General features: G+C 38.7%; 1 protein-coding gene across 20 annotated transcripts in view; it reads left to right on the top strand.

The window, feature by feature from the left end:
- CDC42BPB (CDC42 binding protein kinase beta) overlaps positions 1–21,136 on the top strand; it is a 101,756-nt gene that overhangs the window by 41,441 nt on the left and 39,179 nt on the right. For all 20 annotated transcript variants that reach the window (XR_005931980.1, XR_005931981.1, XM_041122056.1 and 17 more), the window contains exons 3-9: positions 1,685–1,768; positions 5,258–5,353; positions 9,812–9,960; positions 13,768–13,861; positions 17,039–17,239; positions 19,069–19,317; positions 20,305–20,384. Coding sequence is in view for 18 of the 20 variants with exons in the window: in XM_041122056.1 (XP_040977990.1) it covers positions 1,685–1,768; positions 5,258–5,353; positions 9,812–9,960; positions 13,768–13,861; positions 17,039–17,239; positions 19,069–19,317; positions 20,305–20,384 (953 nt within the window). In the remaining 2 variants the exon portion in view is untranslated. The remainder of the gene's footprint in view (positions 1–1,684; positions 1,769–5,257; positions 5,354–9,811; positions 9,961–13,767; positions 13,862–17,038; positions 17,240–19,068; positions 19,318–20,304; positions 20,385–21,136) is intronic.

Consider the following 21,136-nt stretch of genomic DNA (forward strand, 5'->3'; position numbering starts at 1 on the left):
GTAATGATTCAATTAAGTGTATGGAGAGAGGTTGTTACAATGGCTTTTAACTGCAAGGCCGTGATGAGGCTAGGAGCAAGGCTCAACATTTCAGGCCATTACCGAAAGTCAGTGTTGAGCACTTTCTTATGTGCCAAGGAACCTCATGTGTTTGGTTGAGACTTTCTTGTCTTACTCATCCTTCCCCCACGGCATGAGCAGTGTCTGCGGGAGGTGTTTGTAGGCCAGGAGACACTGGGATGTAACGTAGCCGTGGATATTCTGCATTGCTTACAGAAGCTGCTTCTTAGTGTCTTTCCCGGCTGCGTTTAAGGCCAGGTTGCCTCGTCTTTCCTGTGATGGGTGCCTGCTAGTCCTTTTCTTAAGCTGTTTCCATTGCATGACTCTGTGTGGAGGTGTGTACTAGGTGTCGCTCACCTGTGACGTGACCTGGTGAGTGCAGCTTCACACACTGAGGGGTGGAAGGCTTAGGTATGCATCTGCAGAGTGAGGTGTCTGTCTGACTGTGAAAATCCCATTCTTGTGTTACTGGAGAAGCAGTTGTCTCCCTGCCCCTCATCTGAAGTTCTTTACTGATAAGGTGCAGGGAGGTGGTGTATTTCCCTCTTCCCTCCTCAGAACTTCTGACTTTGTATAGTATTGCTCTGTTTGATGCACTATTCCAACCTTGTTTTATAGTCAGTGTCTTCTTGGAGCTGCTGGAGTTCCTGAATCCCTTATAGACAAGAGTTTTTAAGCAACAGAAGGGGCAAGCTGTTACTTTTCCCACTGCTACTCAGAGCCCTGTTGAAAGCAATGAAAGCTGGTGGGTTTTCTACTTCTGAAATAGAGATGAGCTGAGAAGCAGCAGTCCATGTATAGTCAGTCCTGTGAAAGTGTTGCTGTCTTAGTCGTGATGCCTGCTTTTCTTTTGCCAGCTGGAAGAATTTTGTGGAAATGATGGCTTTACCACAAGAAGAATTAGTTTTGGTCTTGAAGAATACAAGTCTTGGTCAAAATACAGTCTTTGCATTCCTAAGCCTTGAAGTTTTTGTAGTCTTCTGTTTTTTCTTTCACTGTACAACTATGTGCACAGCTACTGTTTGTAATAGACCAGTCCAAGCAAGTCTGATACACAGGATGCATAGTAAAATGCTTCAAGCAAAATGATGAATAAGTAAATGAATACTGTTTTTGCTTCTTTTTAAATATCTGCATACAGTACACAAAAGCATGTTAATTTGCAAATGTCTTTCAAGTTTTTGAAACCTGAAATGTGAAAACAAATTAGTCAAATGGCAGTGTATTTCTGTTGACAGCAGTCTTTCTTGTTTTCTTAGGCTGCCCTTTTAAATGTTGCCTCATTGGCTGAAGGCATGACGTACAAGCATCACTTGTTCTTGGCAAACAATGCAGCTTTACTGTGCATCTTCATATGAAAAGCTTCATGCTCCTCCTGTATCATCCCCAGTGTACTTAATCATGAGCACTTGACCACACATGGTGTGCTGTGCATCAAGCACATAGTAATAATGGAGGAGGAATATAGAAGGAGCAAAGACTCAAGCTGTAGTTTATCAATGTGTGAGTTGATCGCTGATGACTCCTTAGTAACTTATTTTATTAATTTATGACCAATAAGCTGTTTGAAAATTGTATTTCTCTGACCATGCTTTTGTTAAATAAAGATATCTTATTATTTCAGGTTGCAGTTGTTAAAATGAAGTGTACAGAGCGCATTTATGCAATGAAAATTCTAAATAAGTGGGAAATGCTTAAAAGGGCAGAGGTAAGTAATATGGTTCTTTAATGCAGAGAATTTTTTAATGGTATTAAGAAAATTACATTGAAGCTCTTCCAGATTAGGAAGAATTATTTCATGAACGTAGGAGCTTCATTCTTTTTTCTTTTTTTTCTTAAGCTGTTTTAATGCAATCAAGTCTGACAGTCCCTTCCAGGCATCTGTTCTCAGCATTACTGTGTGTTCGTTTACCAGACAGTCTGCCCTAGTTCTTACCCTGAATTTATTGGCCAGATTTTTGTTTACAATAAAGGCAAGTTAAAGACTACATGAAAGCTGAGATTGATGCTACTATGACATTCACAGCTGTATACAAAAACGTTATGAAAAGGTCTTGTTTGCCTTGCATTCAGAAAGCATACATTAAGGAGCTTTGCATCCTACAGTTTGTAACAGGATTTATATAACTGGTGAAACTACAACTAAGTATTTTGGAATCACAGATTCAAACTGTAAAACAAAATGTGTTAAGAAGGTAAATCTGTTTCAGAAGGGTATTTTTGATTAAAGGATATGTACATTGTCGCAACAAATTATGTAAATGTGAATGGGTACTTCACAGATTAGGAAGAGACCTACTAAGACTATGCCATGGGAAGTGGCATATTCCTAGGATACCTACTCTTGCATGGTAGAGGAAAACGTTATGGCAAATGTAATATTACATAAGTCTGCAGGTAAATGAGCAGTAGATTTGAGGGGAAAATACATTTAGTACATCAATACTTGCAGCAGTTCTGTTAAGGGGCGAAGGCTAGCTGCTTGCTGAGGACTGAGCCTGCTGACCCTTCCTTGTCCCATTCTTCTGTCCTCTTCCTGACACCTCCTCCCCCCAGCCTACCCTTCCTAGTCCCTCCCTTCCTTTCAGTGAATCAGTGCCAGCTCTTTTCCTGTGAATAAATCTTCTCCCTCTTGTTAAGTTTAATTTAGTCACACTCTGTCCATCGGTCCATGCTCCTCTTTACAAGCGGCGGCAGCCACTGCCACTCGGCTGTTCTTTGAGCTGTCAGGAGTGTTCACACTCTTGGCTGTGCTGCATCAGTGGTTCTGCATTAAGCCTTCCCCTGTACAGGGGAAATTTGGTGCCCTTTCTACACAGATTTCAGTTGGGTTAATTCATTGGTCAGTATAGAATTGTTTTAAACCCAAATGCTTGTAGGGGGCTCCCAAACTCTAATGAAAATACAGCTACACTGTCTTACTTCAGTCGTTTTTAAAGTGACTTAATTAAATGGCCTACCTAAATAGCTGAAACTTTTACATGTAGAGATGTCCTGAGAAGACAGCTGTTTACAAGTTGTCTTCAAATTATGCAACTAACTCCTCTTACCCTCTCAGGCAGGTGGGAGGTGGAAGAGGGTTATCCACCAAGAAAGATGTATAATGAGAAATAGTTTTCCCAGTACACACTTCAGACAAGTAACAGTCCAGCTAAGTTCTCCTTCCACTGATTTTCCCCATCTACAAAGGGCAATAAAGGAACTGTCTTCTCTGCTGTGCCCTTTTGTCTTTTCCAGTAAAGTTTGCTATTTGATGTGGCTTTTCTGGATAAGCAAGACTTTATAACCTGCATATCAAGTTCATAAAACATCTGTGTGTTAAAATTTCTCAAATGTGGTAAAACTTGTTAGTTTTTAAAATTAAGCCTGCAAGAATACAGTAGCCTCTTAAGTGGGCAGTTCCACTGAAAAGCAGACTTCAGGTGGTTTCTTATCCACTGTATGAGTGGGCTAAGAAGCACATTGTGTTGTACTGGTTTGTTTGTTTTGTATGACTTATTAAAAATAGCAAAAAGTTATCTAAATACTGCTTATTTGTGCACTAGCTGCAGGAAAAAAACATATGGTCGGAAGCCACTAAAATACAGGAAAGATTAGTGAATATCAGCTGACATCCTTAAATGGGTTGCAAGCAAAAATAGGCATGCCATTTATGTTGATAAGGTGGACCATTTGTATTCGTTGTTCTGACAGCAAAATACATAGTCATTAGTGTATTACTGTTGACAGCTCCAAATAAGTCCTGACTGTCTGATTAGGTAGCCTGTCATGCTTTTTCAAGGCACATCTCAAGGCCTTTTAAGATAGTGCAAGCAGAGAAAGAGAGTTTTATACTTCAAAGTCATGATGCAAAGTGTTCAGCAGCATTACTGGTTTTGGAGGGTTCATAACATTCCCTCGCTATTTGAGGTTGCACAGTGAACTGGATCAAGGAACTGATGTATTCGAAAATAAACAAACTAGTTTTCTGTGTTGGCAGCCTCCTCACATTGTGGTGCCAGAAAAACTGCAAAGTCCTGTGCTCTGGTCCTGCAGGCAGGCGATAGGATTTCTTGGAGCTGCTGTTGCTGCCAAACTTTTTGTAGAGTGATACTTTGCCCTTGCATTCATAAACGGTTAAACCCCTCTCAGTTAACATTTAATTACAATTTACATCTCTTTGCACCAATAATTGCTGACTTTACAATGTGGCCACAGTATGGTTGTCTTCAGTAGAACTGTAGATTGACTTTTGCTTCCTTAGGGGGAAAAATGGTTGAGATACCTTTATAAGGTGCAATCAGTATATGGTAAGGCTTGGGCTTCCTAGGCATGTGTCTTCCATAGTGCATTTTCTACGACATCTGGACAAGTGGCGATGACAAAAAAACCCAACAATTATTATCTAGAACCCAAACACTTGAATCTGCAGCTACAGAATATCCTAATAATGGCTCTCTGAATCGAGAGTAGTGTAAGAGTCCCAAGGTCTGCATCTTGATGGTTCTGATCCAATAAAAACGTTAATATATTTTTATTAAGGAGGACTCGCTTGAAGTTTATGAAAGTTGGTTTTATGTAAAGATGCTGAGAAAACCTGTTGTTACACAGAGCTTGCTTCTCTGAAGTGTTGCAGTGTGCTGTTTGAAGTAAAGATTATTGAAAATGAAAATGTATTATAGTGGACAAAGATAAGACAGTAATAGTAAAATCTGCTTATTTCCTGTAGTGTGTTGGCAGTGTCTGGAACTGGAACTGTAATGTAAGAAAAGTATACATGAAACTCTATTTTCACAAAGGTCTTTTTCAGAACCACCAGGCTTACTTTCTTAGAGCCAGTATCTTTCTGCTACAGATTGCAGTGACAAGTTACCATTTTTCTGGCTTTTAAAAATACATTATGGAACAAAGATTCAGTGTTGACTCAAATTGGTTTGTGGGCTTTTTGGTGTTTTGGTGGGTGTGTGTTGCGTGTTGGTTGGGTGGTTTTGTTTTGTTTCAGTTTTTTTTTAAGGTCATAGTCAGGATTAGAGTGACTGAATGCCTGACTACAAGCCTGCGCAGATTCCCTGGCTTGTCACTTGTGCAGACTGAATTCCAATGAATAGAGACCTCTGTTCAGTAATTTTAAATAATCCCATAAAACATCCATATATATGCATCCTGTGAAAACTACTTGTTGATGTTGACAATGGCTTTTCCCTCTCTCTTCCTTTAGACAGCTTGCTTCCGAGAGGAGAGAAATGTCCTCGTGAATGGAGATTGTCAGTGGATTACTACGTTGCACTATGCCTTTCAAGACGAGAACTATTTGGTATGTTTGATTCATCAGCAAATAAAAGCTTTAGGTTATGAAAAAACTTTATTTTCGGTACATTTAAGGATATTTGTGCAATAGATCAGTCCACCTCATGCCTCAAAAGTGTTTCAACATACTTGTTTTCTCCTTGAAGAGAAACTTCAAAGGGACTGACTGTAATTCCAGGAGAGTGAGAAAGTCGTGTAGTACTATGGTATATAGAGGTTTAGTTAAGCACTTCAACTAATCTACCCTTGCATGAAATATGTCATGCTTAAGTTTAATGGTTTGGATAACATTGCAGTTAAATAATTTGAGAGGAGTTAACCCTGTGAAAGTAAAGAATATTTTTATTTTATTTTAAACTTTCAGAATGTCTTTTGCAGCAAGAGTTTGTTTAAAAATGGCAAAAGTAATTTAAAATTTTATTTAAAAAATATTAAACTGGTATTTTAAAGGCCTCAGGAAAAGAAAATAGCCTATTTCTTAAAAGTATTTAAATAAAATATGTTTATAAAGAAAGTCATTACTCCTGTTATGTTTTTTTAATGGTGGGTTACTAGAACCATAACATATAAGCTATGTCACTGTAGTCACAGGAATCAGGAGAGTACTGGTCAGGAGCAAAGTCAGTAAAGCCCCAACGTACTGCAATATACTGAACCATACAGCTTCCATGTGGTTACTTGAGGCTGCATTTGCAAACCTGCTATTTCTGTAACAACTGACATAGTTGTAATGTGAAAGTTTTCACCTTCTTAACGCTTTTTGGAGGGTACCACAGTAGCAAGTCATGGTTATAAATAAGAAAAAAAATGTATTGATAAAAGGCTGTCAGCGAGTTCAGGAACTGAGTATATGAAAGAGTTAGGAGATACTCAAACGTTTTCACAGGTGCTGAAACAAAACAAATTATTTTGACTGTCATGTTAAAAGTATTTTCAGAATAACAAGCACATTGTAAGCAAATAAGTAGTCGGGTCTTACCCTCATTTGCAAGCTATGTCTATTGAATGCTTTGTGATAGATCCAGATTTTCAACCTCTCAAAGTTTAGTCATCTCTGGCACTGCCTCATGAAGATAGCTCATAATTTCAAATTCCCTCGGAACCAAACAGCCTTCAGACTTGCATAAAAATAACCTAAGACATCCTGTAATGTATTTCCAAGCAGCTTGTAAGAATGGAGCTACCTAACAAAAAATTGTTAACTGTGCAAGATAGCAAGCAGTAGCAATGACAGTATAGAGACGGATCTAGCGTTGCTAATACTGTTTCATACAAATCTGTTCCAAGAAGCTATAGTAGTATAATACATTTCTTTTCCTCAAGTTCCCAAAGACATTCAGATGTTGAAGTTTCACTTGACAGCAGAATTTAGACATCTAGCATCTAATTTAAGATCCAGTATCTCAGAAAGCAACAACTCTGCCTAGCAGCCAAAGTCAGCAGATTCCCAGCTTGCCTGAGATCTGGCTCTGTGTGTGCTGAGATGCTGCCTTCCAATTTGGTCTGTTTGTTACTCAGCATCCATCTCATGTAAATGTCTGGTGCTCACAGATGGAGTGTGTCTGCATCTCAGTCAACTCTATTGTAAATGATGTGTAAAGAAAAGGTGAAACACGTTAGGAAGTGACTTTCATCCAAGAACCTGGGAGAAGGTTCTCTTCCATAACATCTTAGTGGTTCACTTGTCCAGGGGCTAAAAGATCTCTACTCATCTTGAAAAAGTTTATAGCCACGTTTTTGCACATCTTGGGAGAGTGCTGCCATGTTACAGAACCTGGGCAGATTGGGTTTATTTTTCAGTTGTGCTTGTGCATCCTTGATCGTTGTAGAATGGAATGTAAAGTTGAGAACAAAATAAGAACAGGCAACAGAGCTTGGTTCTCCAACCTAGAGTGGACATCGGTCCTCTGAAAGAGAAAGCTCTAGGTTCTGGTATCTGCTCCCAGTGATGTTTGTGCATTATAGCTAGTGATTATTAAATGCAAAACCACATAAGCTAACCCCGAAGCAGAGAGGACCTCGGTGTATTCCCACACGTAGGGCTTTGCCATCCTCCTCTGGCTGTATGATAAAGGGTTCTGAACAAGACAAATAAAAAGAAGGTAAGATGTTAAGGTAGAAAAGTAGTAGCTGCCCTTGAGAGTCTAGAATTAATTGAGGTTTCATTGCCTCTATTTAATATTAGTAGAATATGTGATGATGCAGAACTTAAGTATAAGCAAGAAACACAAAATTCTACGAAATGTATATGTTCTGGGGTTCATTTTCTGGTTCTGCTCCTGTAGTTTTAAAATGTTTTAGAGGCAAATACACCATGTGGTACTGTTTTCTAAACAGCCAACTCTTAAATGACATTACATGGAAATGCTAGCATGGCTTTTTTCTGGTTCTTAGAAAGCTTTCGTAGAGACAGTTTGAGTCAAGATGGGTTCAGTAAACCTTTTGTGATTTTGCTGAAGCAGATATGGTGTAGGTGAAACATAGTCCATGAATATTAGAAACATGTATGGGACCTGAAGTTCTTAATCTCTTCCAGATTCAAATCTTTTAGTTTTCTTGTGACTTACCAGAAAAATTTTCTTTCAGTCTTATTCATGAAGAAGGGCATATGTGTGTTTGTCTGCTGTCAGCTTCTTAAAGGCATCTGAGTATTCATAAGAGTATTATGATGTATTTTTTTCCTTTGATTTCCAACTACTGTCCCTATTTGATGTAGTCACTTCCCTAGAAGAAATGCAATACTGCTAGATTTCAGCATCAGAGTAGCCTTTATTTTAACCCCATGTGAAGGGAGAAGTGCCTCCTGGCAAGAAGATCGTTGTGAATTGGAAGATGAATAAAATTTGACTTTCTTACAGAAGAGGTCTCACAACCTTCCTCTGATCCAAGTGCCTCATTTCATGGGTCAGCTGAGTTCTTGCCAAGTTATGAACGCTGTGGGAGCTGAGGGAAGTGCATTACCTTGTCTCTGACAGGCAGGATATTTCAGCTCCCACAGAAGCCTCTATAAGCTCTCTTATCCTTGAATTTGAGAGAAAATACTTTAATACAATATCCCTTTTAAAACATTGGTGGTTCCTGTCTGTAGCTTTTTGTTTTCAAATGTAATTGTTGCATGTCTACAGTGTTCCAATACACGTTTAAAATTCCTTGATGGGTTGTGCAATATGAATGGATTGATTTCAACATAAGTGATGAAATTTGCCTATCAGATTAAGCTATAATTTGAGTAAGATGGAGAAAATATCACAACCTGTGCCTTTCGGAATTGCTTTTTTAAGCCAAAAGATAGTGAGATAGTATTCCGCTTTATGTTCCTTTGGGTTCCTATCTTCTTTAATTTGCTTCCCTTGTGGAAGATGAATCTGTGGGAGGGACAGTGGATTGTAGGTTGCTTTACCTCGAGGAGAAAAACAAGATGACTGCTTTGGGAAGTTAATTCCAGAATAAGCAAAGTTATTCCTAAAACCACTTATCAAATCATCTTGGGAAGCATGGAACAAAACGGCTCAAGACTGATAAAGTCATTATACCTGAAGTGATGGTCTGGATTTAGGTGGATATTGCTAGGAAATAACTATACTGCAATCCTCATTTTGTGGTATAAGAAACAAATAGCAAGTCTGAGTCCTTTTCTTTCATGTTACCCTATCTGTGTTGGCTCTTTCCATGGAGAGGATAATGGCTGATTGGCCTAGGAGGCTGTTTACTTTTTCATTGAAATATATTCAAAAGAACATTAATGTTTGATTTTTTTTTTTTCTTTTTTATTTTTTTTTTTTTTAATTTCCCACTGTAGTGCCTTTGGCTTGACAGTGCTTCTGGCTTGCCATGGGCATCCCTAATGTATCATGTCATCAAGCTCTTGCCAGCTATATTATGCATCCCTGATGTGGCATGTGCCAAGATGAATATTTGAAGATGTTGATGTGATAAGTTCCACTTTTGGAACCACTAGTAGTATTGAAATGGTACCAAAACTAAAAAGAGTAATGAAATGTATATTTTATACTAAGCTGCATCAAGTACTGTTTTTAAATATAGTTTTTTCTTCCTGCATCCTCTGGAAGTTCTCACTTTAAGGGTTGATAACCTACAGTAGTTTTGTTGATGTTAGACCATTTTCTTTGTGTGACACTGTAGTTAAGACAAATAAACTCACCCCAATTTACTTGTTTGTTGCTGCTGTATCTTGGGTGTTTTGGTTTGTTTTTTTTTTTTTTTTATGGTGAGAACTCAATGCTGATGTGTCATCCTTACTGTTATTATTAAAGGAATATGATATCTTTTAAACTAAACAAGCAAATAAAAGTAATGCAAAAGATTACTAATTTTGACTACTTTCCCCAGGTATGGAAAAAAAATTAGTGAAAGGGGTTTTTTCAGGGGTTAACTGATAAACTTTAATTTTTTTTTCTTACCAGCTGTCTCTCAGTACTTGACTGCTTTATTTCTCCCTTTTCAGTATCTAGTGATGGACTACTATGTTGGTGGTGACTTACTGACGCTTCTCAGTAAGTTTGAAGACAAGCTTCCTGAAGATATGGCTAGGTTCTACATTGGTGAAATGGTGCTTGCTATACATTCCATACATGAGCTGCATTATGTGCACAGGTAAAATACCGTCTCACTTGGCAAAAAATACACGCACAGTTATATGAAGCTAATCGTAAAGATACTGCTATGTATACAGATGGACACAGTAGCCACAGGCAAACTACTGTGGGTACTTGCTTACTATATACTGTAAAATACCTGTATAAGCTATTACATTTTAAATATCAAGTTTTGATGGATTGATATTAGAAGCAGTGACATTTATCTGACTAAGCTTTTACTAAAGCTTTTATTTTTAATCAGGCTTCTTGACTTATTCTCAATTCACTTCATGAATATTTATCTGCCTTTGTCCAAGCCAGCCTAGAAGTTCGAGGCAGTTTGAATTCTCTGCAAATGTTTAGACATTCTGCAAAATTTACGCACAGTAAGCCCATGATAACATTAATGCATCTATTCACCTGAGGTCATCCTCAAACGGTTTTTGTAATGAGTGGCATGTGCTGGTCTAATTGTTTCTGTGCACAGGTTTTATATTCCGGATCAGTGCCTACCATCATGTTAGCTTAGGTTGTGTTCTGTAGTAGTTAAGAGTATATAATATTCCTCATTCTCTGTCAGAGGAAACAGGTCAGGAAGGTAGAGTACACTTTGTATGATGCTTTTTTGGCTGCTTCTTGGAACAGCTGTTTTAGAAGAGCTGTGAGTAGTGCAAGGGAGGCATTTGATAAATATTTTTTCATCATTGTAAGAGTCTTGATCAGGGGAGAATTTCTATCCTTTGTTTGCTTTTCAGATTTAACAGTTGTGTATGAGATGTCAGTTAGAAAGCAAAATTATACTAATTCTGGAAACCTTTGCAGTTGTCTCTCTATGTGCTGACTTTATAGCTTGATTTCAATAAACAGAGAAGTTAGAAAATACGGAGTGTGAGAGCAGTGAGGTTTTTCAGTTAACTGAATATTGCTTATGGCCGTACGTGTAGGTTCACAGTAGGTCACTGAAAGTCCCAGCTCAGGAGAAGTGGACTTCATACTAGCATTGTATCTGACTTGGCAGGTCCCTCTTGGCCAGGTCCCTTTACCTCTTTATGCCTTTATTTCTTAGACTGTGAAATAAGGACAGTTTTACTGTCTCTTTTATGAAATTTATGGGTGAAAACCATTAGGTAATTGAGGTGATTTTTATTTACAATTATTGTTTAAAAGACACAGGGAATTCTCAGACTATAACACTTTGAACTCTTCTGTTCAGACTTCGATCACTGTTTCAAAAATTAAAAAAAGAAAAGATGCATAAACTCTAATACACCTGTGAGTGAATGTGAACAATATGTGGAGATATAAAAATGTTACAGATGCAGAGAAGTTCACCAGAGGCACCATTGCACCCATTTCCAAGGAAAGTGGCCTGACTAACTGACCAGCTACATCTTTGCATGAGACTGAATGAATGTCTGTTGTGGCAATAGGAATGAATGGCTCTGAGGCCAAAACATACACTTTGAATAGGAGATACATGAATGCCCAAGAAATTACTGCTTGGCAACTGGAATGGATTAGGAGGAAGCATGATTGCTCTGGAGAGGATTTCAAGGACCCTTTAAAGGCTTATATGACCTGTTAGCTGTAGATAGGAAACAGTGGAGCTCAGAGATGAGGCATTAAGCTTTTCTGAACAGAAACAGTGTTCCCTTAGGCAAGCGAGATCTGCATGCAAAGCAGAAAAGAGGAGATGTGTTGGATGAGATTGGCTCATGCTTGGAGTGGCACTGTGAGCGGTGTTCTTTAAAAAACAAACAAACAAATTGGTGTATAGTTGTATATAACCTTTAATAGTTCTCTGCACCTACTGAGCTTGACTTGTGGTCATGGGCCTGTAAGGAAATGTTGACAATATCTGGAACTGAAATGTATGGAATAAGTTTAACAGTAGAAAATTACTAAAGAGTTTATCGGGAAAGCATAGTGAGATGGTCTAATTTTCTGTGTTAATGCATATTTTTCTGTATTATAACAAGTAAGTATGCATTTAATTTATGTTGACGGGCATAGATTAGCATTTACTATTTTGTCTTAATACGGCTAATGAGCAACAGTATTAGTGAAGTTTCAGTAATTAATTTCAAAGCATTAGCCCTTGGTTAAAAAGTGTTAATCCAAGTTTGTGTTTGAAAAATTTATCAGATTGGCAGGATTTTTACACATATGAGGACCCTTTGTTAAACCTATCGTGGTTTTTCTCATAAGTCTCCTCAGGTGTGAAACTATGTAATTCAGCATCTTAAAAATCAGACATTGTCAACTTACACGTCTATGTAGCAAGGTGTATTACAGCACTTTTTTTTCTTTGTTCCTAGTAATTCTAATCTCTCAAAAATTAAGCTGAAGCTATTGTACAATTTTTAAGTTTTTGAGCATTTTAAAAGAAATACAGGATTTTTTATGGTGCAACAAGACTGGTGGGTTTAAGGTAAACCACATGTGGTTTTATTTATTACTAATAGATAGCATTATTTAAGTAAATATGATATCTAAAAAACCCCACCAAATCAACACATTTATAGGCTTGGTTATCCTTTTTGGCTATCTCAGATAAATAATAATATTTCAGAATGGCATGATGATATGCTGCCATGTTGGGAGCTGATCCTGGATAGTGTTGGGTAAAGAAAGGGAAGGAGACTGGTATATGTTACCTTGGAAGACATGGATGTTCTCCTTTTTAGCCTGCAGAATTGGTGCATAACTGAGTTGGTTTTGTTTTCTGCACTTGCTCTTCTCTCTTCCTTTCTTGTCACCTTCCCAACATCTTGGCTAGGTGCTCTTAAAACCATTTGGGATATTTTGAAGCTATTAATAAAAAAAAAAACCCAAACAGCATAATATGTATTGGGACTGTCTTATTAAGTTGTCCGGATGATTGATCTTTTACTGATACTTTACTTTGTGTGAATTTGAGTACAAAGTGGTGAAATAAAATGTGGTTAATCGGTAGACTAAATTCAATTAACGTGCTCTTTAGTAAATCCTTTTTGCCTACCTTCCTGATATCAAAAAGAATATCAAGTAATGAGCTAGAATTAAATTGGAATCTTAGTTCCATGTCATTTAGTAGCCGTAGCATGCTGTATATCATTTTATAACCTGCTATATATGTGTAAGAATAGGAAAAAACCTGTTTGATATTGGAGACTTTCTAATGTTACTGTATCCTGTTGAAATGGCATTGCCCTTCTCCCAGAGCTGGGGGAATTCAGTGGCTTGTAGAGTAACTGCTGCATGTAGATGGGATGCAAAAGTCTTTAGGTATCCATAGAACCAAATGTGCTGTGCAGTAGTGTATAGAAAGTCTTGACTAGCAAATGAAAAATACTGGCCATCAGAAATGCTGGACAAAATTTAGAGAATCAGTAAAAAAAAAAAATCTTCCTATATAAGAAGCTAGGAGTTAGTTATTAAGTCTTGGTAAAAAACATGAGATTAAAAGATTGCCTTTTCTCTTTTATCTATCTTGCCTGTAAACAGTATATTGTGATGCATATAATCTTGAAATTATGTTGGTGAAGTAAACTGCCTATCTTTTACAGTCAGTATGACTCACTGTAATTATTCTGCTTGGTTATTTGACCATTCAGAGTTCAGCTTTGATGAGCTTGAAAAACTGATGTAATCTAAAGCTTCAATATTGCGGGCAAAGTTTTAATTTGGGCAGGAGGAGACGGTCATAAGTAGTGCAGTAAAAAGAGTTTGCATCAGTGGATATCCAACATAAAATTCTTTGTTCTTCTGATGCAAGATTAATCTTTACAAGCAGAGCTAATACTATATATTTAAATCTTTTCACTTCTTTCTATTGTAACAGGGACATAAAGCCTGATAATGTTCTTTTGGACATGAATGGTCACATACGACTGGCAGACTTTGGGTCCTGTCTGAAAATGAGTGAAGATGGCACAGTATGTATGAAGCAAAATTTAATCGGGTCACTGGTAGTGGGACCTTGTGAGTGAGTTCCTGGTCTTAAAGCTATTAGACATTGTCAGCGTGCATCAGGGAGGTGACAGATTGTAAGCTTATTGACATGCTAAAAATTAAGGGAAGAGTATAATTCAACATACTTGTCAAAAACATTTTTAGGTCTTCATCGCCTTGTTTTACAGGTTGCTACCGTTTAAAGTTATCCTTTGCTATGTTTTTCTGTCTTTCATGTTTTCTTCTACTGGCCATTTCAGTTCTCATGAGATTATTATGAACTGTCCAAAGACCCTTTGTTCAAAAAGGATAGAAATTTGATACTAATTATGTATTGAAATCACACGTGACCAGGAACCTGGAAGCCGTGACAGACTTGAAGTATAAGTCATCCAAAATGAGGACATAACTAAGCACAACAGGAACTTAATCTGGCTACTGCTGTAAAAGACAATAAAAAACATTTCTATAAATACATTAGCAACAAAGAGGTCTAAGGAGTATCTCCATCCCTCATTGGATGCAGTGGGAAACAGGGTGACAAAGGATGAGGAAAAGGCTGAGGTACTTAATGCCTACTTTGTCTCAGTCTTTAATAGTAAGACCAGTTGTTCCTCAGGTGCCCAGCGCCCTGAGCTGGAAGACAGGGACGGGGAGCAGAATGAAGCCCCCATAATCCCAGGGGAAATGGTTAGCAACCAGCTACACCACTTAAGACACACACAGGTCCATGGGGCCGGATGGGATCCACCCAAGGGTACTGAGGGAGCTGGTGGAAGTGCTCACCAAGCCACTTTCAATCATTGATCAGCAGTCCTGGCTAACTGGGGAGGTCCCAGTTGACTGGAGGTTAGCAAATGTGATGCCCATCTACAAGAAGGGCCGGAAGGAGGATCCAGGGAACTACGGGACTGTCAGTCTGACCTCGGTGCCGGGGAAGGTAACGGAGCAGATCATCTTGAGTGCCATCAACACGGCATGTACAGGACAACAAGGTGATCGGGCCCAGGCAGCATGGGTTTATGAAAGGCAGGTCCTGCTTGACTAACCTGATCTCCTTCTACGACAAGGTGATCCGCTTAGAGGATGAGGGAAAGGCTGTGGATTTTGACTACCTAGACTTTAATAAAGCCTTTGACACCGTTTCCCACAGCATTCTTCTGGAGAAACTGGCTGCTCATGGCTTGGACGGGCGTACTCTTTGCTGGGTAAAAAAACGGCTGGGTGCCTGGGCCCAAAGAGTGGTGGTGAATGGAGTTAAATCCAGGTGGCAGCTGGTCATAAGTGGTGTTCCCCAGGGCTCAGTATTGGGGCCAGTTTAATATCTTCATCAACAATCTGGATGAGGGAATCGAGTGCACCCTCAGTAAGTTTGCAGGTGACACCAAGTTGGGGGGGAGCGTTGATCTGCTTGAGGGTGGGAAGGTTCTACAGAGGGATCTGGACAGGCTGGATCGATGGGCTGAGGCCAACTGTATGAGGTTCAACAAGGCTAAATGTCGGGCCCTGCACTTGGGTCACAACAACCCCATGCAACACTACAGACTTGGGGAAGAGTGGCTGGAAAGCTGCCTGGTGGAAAAGGAGCGGGGGGTGTTGGTTGACAGCTGGCTGAGTATGAGCCAGCAGTGTACCCCAGGTGGCCAAGAAGGCCAATAGCATCCTGGCCTGCATCAGAAATAGTGTGGCCGGCAGGACTAGGGAAGTGATCGTCCCCCTGTACTTGGCACTGGTGAGGCTGCACCTTGAATACTGTGTTCAGTTTTGGGCCCCTCACTACAAGAAAGACATTGAGGTGCTGGAGCGTGTCCAGAGAAGAGCAACGAAGCTGGTGAAGGGTCTAGAGCACAAGTCTTATGAGGAGCGGCTGAGGAAACTGGGGTTGTTAAGCCTGGAGAAGAGGAGGCTGAGGGGAGACCTTATCGCTCTCTACAACTGCCTGAAAGGAGGTTGTAGCGAGGTGGGTGTCGGTCTCTTCTCCCAAGTAACAAGCGGCCTCAAGTGGTGCCAGGGGAGGTTCAGATTGGATATCAGGAAAAATTTCTTTATTGAAAGGCTTGTCAGGCATCGGAACAGGCTGCCCAGGGAAGTGGTTGAGTCACCATCCCTGGAGGTATTTAAAAGACGTGTAGATGTGGTGCTTAGGAACATGGTTTAGTGGTCGACTTGGCAGTGTTAGGTTAACGGTTGGACTTGATGATCTTAAAGGTCCTTTCCAACCTAAATGATTCTATGATTCTATAATTAAACGGTTTGTTTTATATGCTTTTTACAAATGGAACAGCAACGTTATGGTAAGTGGCCATCTTGTCCACCAGATTGGATACACCCCTAAAAGCTAAATCACTCGTGATGGGTTTTGTTTGTTTTGCCTAGTTTTGGGTGCTTCCAGGGGTTCCAGTCCTGCCAGGGTATTGCATGCAGCATCATTCACCAATTTGGGCACAAACTCAGGTCTTGGTGACATTCTTTAGCCATAAAATGCCTGCCAAGGATTTACCATATAACATACAAAATAATTTGGAAGGAGCCATTGTAACTCTGTGTGAAACCTGAGAACACGTTCCTAGAGGTTAGAGTTGCTCTGCCACTGCCCTGATGGTCCAGGCTTCCCTAGTACTTGGGTGCACGACAATTCCCCACCTTACCCCTGTATTGCAACCAGTTGCACACTATGCAATAAGCATTAAACCAATTTCTGTCATACTAAAAATAGGGGACTACTTGCCCAAGCACCTTGTTTTGTGATCTTCAAATGAAACTGTAAAATTTGGGCATATGACTTGAACTTCCTACTTACTAATTTTTCAGTTGAACTTCTGGCAGCCAATTGCAATTTTGAAGTATAAACAGACACAAAGGCAAAACATATTCTTCTCTTGTCTTTCTGCTTTCACAGTAGCTGTGATTATTTTGGGTTTCTACTGTGTTCAGAATAAACATATCAACTGATTTTATGTAGAAGTAGATCCGAACTTAATCTTTGCAGTCTTTGCTACTTTCTTAATATTTTCTTTATGTTGTTGCAGTGATTTTATAAATCTCTTCCTTTTCCAAAATCATGTTGTGGTGTCTCTGTCATAAATACTAGTGTGTGAGTGAGGAAGTTGCTGAGAGAACCTGAAATCTTACAAGAATTATTGTTTGCCTTATTTTTAAAGGTACAGTCATCAGTAGCAGTGGGTACACCTGACTACATCTCTCCTGAGATACTGCAAGCAATGGAAGATGGAATGGGAAAATATGGGCCTGAATGTGACTGGTGGTCATTGGGTGTCTGCATGTATGAAATGCTGTATGGTGAAACACCCTTTTATGCAGAGTCGTTAGTGGAAACCTATGGGAAGATTATGAATCATGAAGTAAGAGCTATATTAAATCTCTGTGTACTCACTGAGTTTATAATGTTTACAGAGAAACTGTTATCACTGAAAGATACTGAAGTGATAGTAGGTCTTTGCTTTTTCACAGTGTTTTAGAACCATATTGTGTAGGTTTGTTGGTTCAGGTTTATAGGAACATTTGCTTCTCTGAACTGCAGAAATTGAATTCTTTGTCAAATTGAAATTTTTCTCTAAATGCTGACATTGTTCTTGTTGGAAAACCTAAGCAGTCATCACAAAATCGAAATTAAAACCAACTCTCATGTTGGGCCCATTGAAAGTTTCCTCTGGACTGTGAAAAAGAAATGAAGTAATGCATTATTTACACAGCTGTGCACATTTCCTGTCACACTGGTAACAGTACAAAAAAGGGAAAAGGCAAGTCAACCAGTGTAGACATGAGCTGCATGAAGAACATGAGGTAGGTAGGGGGGTTTGTCCAGGGTCAAAGTGGTAGACAAGTGTTGGAACTTCTGGGTGCATTTTGAACATCAGAGAAGTAAGAACACCAGTTCATGGTGTCCTTTCAAGAGCTGTATTAGGAGGATGTGTTTATGTGCATACTCATCCTAGGTAGCCAGAAGCTATTGCATAGGGTGTGTTGTTGCATTTTCTTCTCCCCAGGATGAGTGCAGTTTACTGGTGTTTACAAAGGTGTGCTCTCATAGTGAAGCAGTGATGGATAAGATGTGAAATCCTTGCCAGAGCTGACACCCTTGCTGAGATGAATATTAATCTCTCTCTTGCTTTAATTTCTTCAACGAACTAACTGGTTGCAAATGTAACCAGTGTAAACTCTGGCTACCTTGCTCTTAAGCTATTTGGGAGGAAGTTTGAAGCTGTTGTCCTGCAGACTTAATGTTTTAATCTCATTTGGACACACAATCAATATGATTGTGTGGTTTTCAGTGGAAGTTTTAAACTTTAATTTCAATTATGCTGGTTTGGTCCCTAATGATCGCATTTTAAACTTGGAAAGTTGGGGGTTTTATATATATATATATATGTATGTATGTGTGTGTGTATATATATATATATATATATATATGTGTGTGTGTGTGTGTATATATATGTGCATGCTATTGTCCTTTATTGAAAAAAAACCAAACCAAAAAGCCCTTTTTGACTATGCCGTGGTAGTAGTAGCAAGCTAAAATACAGAAAAAGTTTTCCCAATTTTTATCTAAAGTAATTTCAGATGTTAGTGGTAACTACAATTTTTAGATCTTCTGTTTGTTTATGATAATGTAAATCTTTGCTAAATGTAGGTTATATTTTGGTAAGAAAACCAGGTATTTAACCTATAAATTAGAAAAATACATCCTTAAATAGAACAATGTTTTATAAAGAATTTACTACTGTCATGGGTTTTTTAAGAATTGAAATTAATAAAATCTCAAGGAGTACATCTTCAGGAGAACAGTGGATCTGTGACTAAGAATACCAGTGAGAGTCTGCCTTTATTGTATGATCTTTAATATATTGTAGTGTGTCAAAATTCCTGTATGTCTTAAAAAAAGAAGTTTGCTTTTCCAAATAGAGTTACTGTAATTGCAGTTAGTTTCAAACAGATCTGTGTTAAACAAATTGAGAAATGATTACTTGTCCTCGAAATCCATTTTAAGACAAGTCTTAACACTGAATGTATTGCATTGTGCTTTGCCGCTGCTTGCTGGAACAAGAGCAATGTTTGACTATTCATTTCCAGTTTTATTGGTGTAACTTAGCATGTTCTTTTTGAAACTACTGTTGAAAGTTATGGAATGGATTCTTCCTCTTAAAATTTCTCTATTTGTTTTGTTTTCTAGGAACGATTTCAGTTTCCATCCCATGTTACAGATGTATCTGAAGAAGCAAAAGATCTTATTCAGCGACTTATCTGCAGTAGGGAGCGTAGACTGGGACAGAATGGAATAGAAGATTTTAAGTCTCATGCATTTTTTGAAGGACTTAATTGGGATAACATCCGAAACCTAGAAGCACCTTACATTCCAGATGTTAGCAGTCCTTCTGACACCTCAAACTTTGATGTAGATGATGATGTATTAAGAAATCCAGTGAGTCTGGTTTTAAATATTACTAATGCAAATATGCAACCTTGCTGCACTATAAGGTAGTAGTGAGAACTTATTTCAAAATAAGTAATGTAAGAAATGAAAAATAAGTCATTTCAAACATGAAAAATTCAAGTTTTTCATGTCTTTGGCATTTTGGGTTATCCGAAATTGTGAGCTGCTTTTCTAAATGGTAGCACTTGCCAAAATGGACTACTGTTACACGGTCAGTCAAAGTTAAAACATATTTAGGTGGCGAAAAAAACCCTTAGTTGCCCTTTTAGTTTACCTTTATAAGGAGCTAGTATTTGGATTTATTCCTTTTCAAAGGTGAAAAAAAAAAAAATCTGTCTTCAGAAATACACATATATTCTCCATGCAGCTTACAGTCAGAGCTGTCCAGGTGAGAGCACTCACACTGCTGTTTCTCCACTTGCGTAAGAACCAGGAGGTTGGTTTTTGGAGTGGGGACATTGGTGTTCCCCTCCTCCATTTCTGTTGTGTAGCAGTTTACAAATTTGGGTCAGGAGAAGCAGAGGGCTTATGTGGTAATTTGTTCATCAGCTTGTATTCCAAGAAATGAAGAGCTTTTGGCATGTTTTTTTGATTACATATCTAACAGTAACTAGCATACTAAAACTAACAGCATGCATTTTGGTGCCAGGTCACCTTTAATTAGGAACTTGAAATTTCAGGTTTTCTTTTGTTGGTTGCATTGTGCTTTGAATTTGTTGAAATGCTGCCCTTCCAAGTGCCAGTTCAAGAGGCTCCTAAATTCTGGTCATTATATTAAGTGACCTAATCTGAAATAAAGTTCATCCAGGGACAATAGAAGGCTATACAATGAAGCATAACTGCCAATTGTCAACTGGTATGCGCTAAGAAAAGTCTTTCCATTAGCTGTCTCTCTTTAACTGTTGAGGCTAAATCAAATGCCTTTAGCTCTGTATGGTTCTCTTTCGGGTTTTCATGCACGTTGTTTTCATGCAGGAAGTGGTGCCACCAAGTTCTCATACAGGGTTTTCTGGATTGCATTTGCCATTCGTTGGGTTTACATACACAACTGATAGGTAAGTAAAGGATATGTTGTTCATTAAACTTGTTTCCCAAATGCAGCTAATTCTAGGAAATTCTCATTTTATAAACATGTAGAAAGGCTGATGTCCATAGGTGTACCTATGACAAACCTTCATCCTTTTTTTTCCCCAGGTTTCTGAACATACTTTGATCATGCTTGTCAAGATTAGATGCTTTTGTATTTAATATTTTATCTATTTGAAATAAAGGAAAGTTAAGGGACTAGACACGTCACTTGCAATTGGGTAGCTATTCCTGCATTGAGAGGCTGAGAGCAAGTCTTGTCCACATTGCCCATCTGCCAGGAACAGTTCAGGATTAGCTCATTGCTCCAAAGTCCTGCTGGTAGTCTAAGTTAACATAGATGGTTCTGAGCATGGTCAAAGTGGCTCACTTTGCACATCTTTGAAATGGCCTCCATCTGATTTCAGAGATCCCTCAAACATATACTTGTCTCTGATCTTAAGGTTATTCTGCTCTGTTTGTTATTCCGTTATTTCCCTTTGCTGGGGTTTGTTACCCCATGCAATACTATTTCAGAAAGAACCCAGTACACTCATCCTTTTCAGAGTGAGACCGTGTGGCTTAACTTAAATCCATCTTTGTCACACTTTAAGCTTTTGGGTTTGTTTCTCAGCTCTCGGTGCAGGTACATTTACCTGCTTACTTCGCTGTCAGGTAGTAGTAACCTTTGGCATAGGAGAGTTAACATTTTCAATTATTTAGGCAGTTTGTAAACTGAATA

This window comes from Aquila chrysaetos, chromosome 2 (assembly GCF_900496995.4).
Source record: "Aquila chrysaetos chrysaetos chromosome 2, bAquChr1.4, whole genome shotgun sequence".
NCBI lineage: Eukaryota > Metazoa > Chordata > Aves > Accipitriformes > Accipitridae > Aquila > Aquila chrysaetos.